Source organism: Sardina pilchardus, chromosome 5 (assembly GCF_963854185.1).
Source record: "Sardina pilchardus chromosome 5, fSarPil1.1, whole genome shotgun sequence".
Taxonomy (NCBI): Eukaryota; Metazoa; Chordata; class Actinopteri; order Clupeiformes; family Clupeidae; genus Sardina; species Sardina pilchardus.
The window spans coordinates 23569272-23574271 of NC_084998.1; the positions used below are offsets into that span (position 1 = coordinate 23569272).

The 5000-nt window shown below is 42.8% G+C and overlaps 1 protein-coding gene across 1 annotated transcript; it reads left to right on the forward strand.

The window, feature by feature from the left end:
- The first annotated feature begins 2276 nt into the window (after positions 1–2276).
- Positions 2277–4457, forward strand: msx2b (muscle segment homeobox 2b). The gene is made up of 2 exons (XM_062535697.1): positions 2277–2721; positions 3202–4457. Exons 1-2 carry the CDS (start codon positions 2379–2381, stop codon positions 3609–3611), a joined length of 753 nt encoding a protein of 250 aa, XP_062391681.1. The 5' UTR covers positions 2277–2378; the 3' UTR covers positions 3612–4457.
- Positions 4458–5000: the final 543 nt, after the last annotated feature.

Consider the following 5000-nt stretch of genomic DNA (forward strand, 5'->3'; position numbering starts at 1 on the left):
ACATACTTAACCCCCTACCCTCAACCCCTCCAGAAACCTTCACACTGCTGTGCGCCTACACACACAAATGCAGGTACAGACACAGGCAAACATTATCGTCCACTCAAGGGTAGATATATCTTTTCAAACATTAGGATTATAGGCTCTTGTAGGTCAGAGGATGGTTTAACCTCCAGGAAGGTTTGACCGTGTGTGTGTGTGTGTGTGTGTTTGTATGTGTGTTTGTGTGTGTCTGTGTGTGTGTGTGAGTGTGTGCATATATGAGTGAGACTCAGCATGTATTTGCTCTCTGTCTTCACATTGCTGTCTTTTTTATCTGTGAGAATCCCTCTCTTCAAATTTACTTTTCCCTTCTCAAATCATTCTCTCTTTCTCTCTCTCTCTCTCCCTGTTTCCTTCATCCCTCCATTTATTTATTTTCCTTCCTTCTTTCTCTAAGACATGCACATACTCTCTCTCTCTCTCTCCCTCCCTCCCTCCCTCTCCCTCTCTCTCTCTCCCTCTCTCTCTCTCTCTCTCTGCCTGCTGTGTGATGGACAGGTAGCCTGGGGGCTGGGGGCGTGGGCTGGGTGTGCGAGAGGGGAGGCGACTGGGCTGAGGAGCCACAGAAGCGGGCCACAGTTTCTCCCCCGAGGAGCAGCCCTTTCATCTGGCCGCTGCCTGGCGCCGGCGCTAACCTCTGACTGTCTGTGAAAGCGGCACGCTTAATAAACGCCCAGGAGCATGGGAACGCCGCGCAGAGAATCTCACCCTGCAGCTTCGGCGGTGGAGACGCAACACACCCACACGGGGAGCGTGCGCGCACGCAGACACGCACGCACACACACACACACACACACACACACGCTCACTCATACACACACACGCACACACACACACACACACACACACACACACACACACACACACACACACACACACACACACACACACACACAGACACACACACATACATATACATATACATATACATACACATACAGACACATATACATACATACAGTAAATATACAGAAACAACAGAATAATGCATATACTCTTAAAGAGAAGAGAGAGAGAGAGAGAGAGAGAGAGAGAGAAGGAAAACTTGCACAAGCACACTCACACACACAAACACACACACATACACACAAACCACAAGCCCTCAGACCTGTTTAGCAGCCAGCTGATTATGTCTTAAACTGTGTTGTTTATGCACAAGTATGTTTATTGATTTTCCATTGCAATCACATTCACAGGCTCTTATTTGCCTATTTTAACAATCTAATTATCTTTTTTCTTATTCATGTTTTATCCCCATAAGTTCATAGTTCAACAGAGACATAAATCCCATGACAGCAAATTTACTTTTCTTGAGAGAAATCATTTATTTTTTCTGGAAACCTTTCGTGCCTCGAAAACAAATACCCCTAAGTCTCCGTGATAACAATCAAATGTAGGGTACACATTCTTCCCAAAGGCTGGATCTGCACAGCTTTGAAATGAAACCACAAATAATGTATTATTTTCCAGTGTTTCATTATTGAATTTCATGGTGAATTGATTTAACTATTAAAACGTAAATTCAATGAACTAAAATATTGCCTAATTTCATGGGTAAGGGAGGTTTAAGGAACACATTAATTCCTCATGTGAATTCCCATCAGCCCTGAAATAAGTTTCCGTTCCAGTCAAAATGAAGTTTAAGAAATAGAGATATTTCATGCACTTTCTCTTAGGCTACGTGTGTTCATATTGCTGTCACTCGTTGCCCTCATGTCAAAGGCCTCTTTATACGAGCATGAAGTGTGCAAACCTATAGCATTTTATTCATGTTCCATAAGTATAATGTTGGTTGAAGTGCCATGGATTTATTGTAAATGGGAGTATTACACAGCATTAAATTGGAGTATTTAACACTAAACAGTTTGGAGTTTTAAACGTAAAGCCGAAATTACTATATAATGCAATTCTAAGAAACTTGGCATGAACAGGTTGACAGGAAACTATTAGGCTATGAGTCTAACTCGGCGTCATCTATTTTTCTATTGGAGGCTATGGTTAAAAAAGACAAAATAAATATGCCTAATCTTAGACTTGTTTAATTTATAGAATCACAGTTGTAATGTGACTCTCTGAGTAAAACCACTTGAGACGTAAATTAGTTTTCCTGTGATCAAGGAACCAAACACCACCTAATGTCAACAAAGTCCTCTTCGAAATTTCAGCACTGCCGCTATTGGTCAAAACTTTCTCGTCGTCACTGAACTTTTTTCACTCCCACAGCACTTCAGTGTTGTAATGTCTCATTTGTACTTGAAGGGGATAAACTTGTGACCTGTCTTTTAGCTACGCTAGTCACAACTTCATCGGGAGACGTCCGAAAGTTTTGCAGAGAGATGTCGTCCCCGACTGATCTACGGGACAGTGGTTCACCCGAAGCCGTGAGTCGAGACCGAGCGATGGAGGAGCGCAAAGCCCAAGTCTCAAGTCACCCGTTCAGCGTGGAGTCGCTAATGTCAGGCTGTAAGAGTCACAAGGAGTCGCCAACCAAAGCAGAGGACGCGCCGTGGAACACTTTTGTACGGACACACTCCGTTCTTTATCCCGGTAGGGACACGTGCAGTCCGGAGGGAATGAGAACGCACATCACTCCAACTTCACCGGTCAAACTCGAGTCGCCGGAGTCGGAGGACGATTGCAGTTCTTGGCCAGCGAACTCCAAATTCTCATCACAGTCACGTAAGTACACTTAGGCCTTATATTAACTAACATATATAGAAACATTGTTTTATGTTTTAACAATAATATTGATAGCCTTATTACATTTTAACGATTTTATCGATTTTGAAATGCACCGAGAATAGTAAAATATGGGCCTATATATTTAGATATTGTTAAATCAGCATTTTTTCTGTTCCAAATTGATAATATGTCATGTCTCTCTTAGTATTTCGTTTAAACTGATTGGCAGTTGTGATAAGTTAAAATAGAATAAATCTGAAAATGTATACGCATGACAAAACCTGATATATTACTATCCATAAAACGATGAGTTACTGTACTTTTAAGTTGTCAAGATAAGCCGAACACTGACAGTTTTATGTCGCGAAGACATAAGGCCAGCTTAGTGTGCTTGTGTGAGAAGTTTGAAGTTTAGAGGGAATGAGGGAATTGTAACCCACACTCTAACCAGGCACTCTTCTTCGTCCTTACTGACAGGCCAGGTGAGTGCTGCCTGCCTGCTGCGAAAACACAAGACCAACCGCAAACCTCGCACACCCTTCACTACCTCGCAGCTGCTGGCCCTGGAGAGAAAGTTCCGGCAGAAGCAGTACCTGTCCATCGCCGAGCGGGCCGAGTTCTCCAGCTCGCTCACTCTCACCGAGACCCAGGTGAAGATCTGGTTCCAGAACCGCCGGGCCAAGGCCAAGAGACTGCAAGAGGCCGAGCTGGAGAAGCTGAAGATGAGCTCCAAGCCCCCGTTACCCCCAGCCTTCGGCCTGCCGTTCCCCCTCAGTGCTATGTCTCTGTATGGACAGACGTACCCCTATCACAGGCCCCTGGTGCCCCTCACCCCCACCGCACTCTACAGCACGCCACTGGGCTACAGCATGTACCCCCTCTCTTGAGGGACAAACACACACACGCCGTGTGTAGTGCTTCTTTTTTAAAGGTAGCTTGTATAATCTTTTTGTTTGTTCGCTTTGTATGTGTGCGTGTGTGTGTGTGTGTGTGTGTGTGTGTGTGTGTGTGTGTGGACAGTTCATAATTGCCCAGCTGTCGGAGGGTTTCTGTCTCAAACAAGATGGATTATGAAGCTACAAACCTTGTTCTGGCGAAGACCGATCTGCTCGTCTTTTTGTGCTGTCTATGGATGGATTTTTTTTCTCACAAAGCCAAATGACTGCCACAGTCTCACAACCAGCGCATTTTGTTTGGTAGAGTATTTCAACAGCACTTCCAAAGGAGGCCATGATGTCCCATGGACATGTGTGTACAGAAACAGTGCCACGGGAATATCGCATTCTGTCTTTGGCCATAATGACGTGCCCTTTTCTGATATTGTGTGATGAGACAACTCTTTTTTTATTATTTAAAGTGAAGTTTTAGTCAAGTTGAACTTGTCTCTACTCCAAATTAAGTGGGTCGGATTTTTACTGGGCTCCAGACCAAAACAAACCATTATTGAGGTGATACTTCATGAAAATGTAAACTAGAGTTTTATTTTCTGTGAATTTGTTCTTTTTACTTAGAAATGTCAAATTCTCCTGGCACGACAGTCAGCAGTGTTTGTTTCGTTTTAGTTTTATTTATTTCCTTATTTCAGAGAGATGACTGGTCAGGGTCACAGATTTTGAGAGCTATATTTTATCTGTATTTATACTGTCAATTTTAACTGAATCCCAAATTTGAAGGGGTTATCTTTGTTACACAGTTTGTTCACAATTTATAAACCTATAAAAACATCTATTTTAAAGCCACGTGAATGGTATCATTTTGTGATGATTTGTGTGAAGAAGTGGGAATGGTGCACACAGCATTCAAATTGAAACAAATGTCCGAAACATCCAAGCAAAAAATACTCAGATGCCATAGAAATATTACATCATCATAAATGGTCTTTTGAAATTACATCTAGAAATGGTTATTTGAGAGAGAAATGCCTTTATCTTCCCAAACTAATCATCTGTAAAACCAGCTGTGAAATTGACACTACAAAAGAGTGTTTTTGTATTTAGGCTGAGGTTAAACTCCACTCATGAAGCAAAGCATCTGAAGTTAGAATGACGGAAACGTAAAATGTTTCAAAGCTATTTTAGCAGTGTGTTCACAGACATCATGAGCTACTTATCTGCCGCTTCGCTTTTTTCACAGTAAAATGTCAAACTGAAGTTGAGCCATTAAGTGTTCAGTGTAATGGCTGTGCGCCTATATGGTTAGAGGGGAACTGTGTGTGTGTGTGTGTGTGTGTGTGTGTCACCTGGTTGTGCTTTAGTGCCTGCCACAGCCAGACGCAT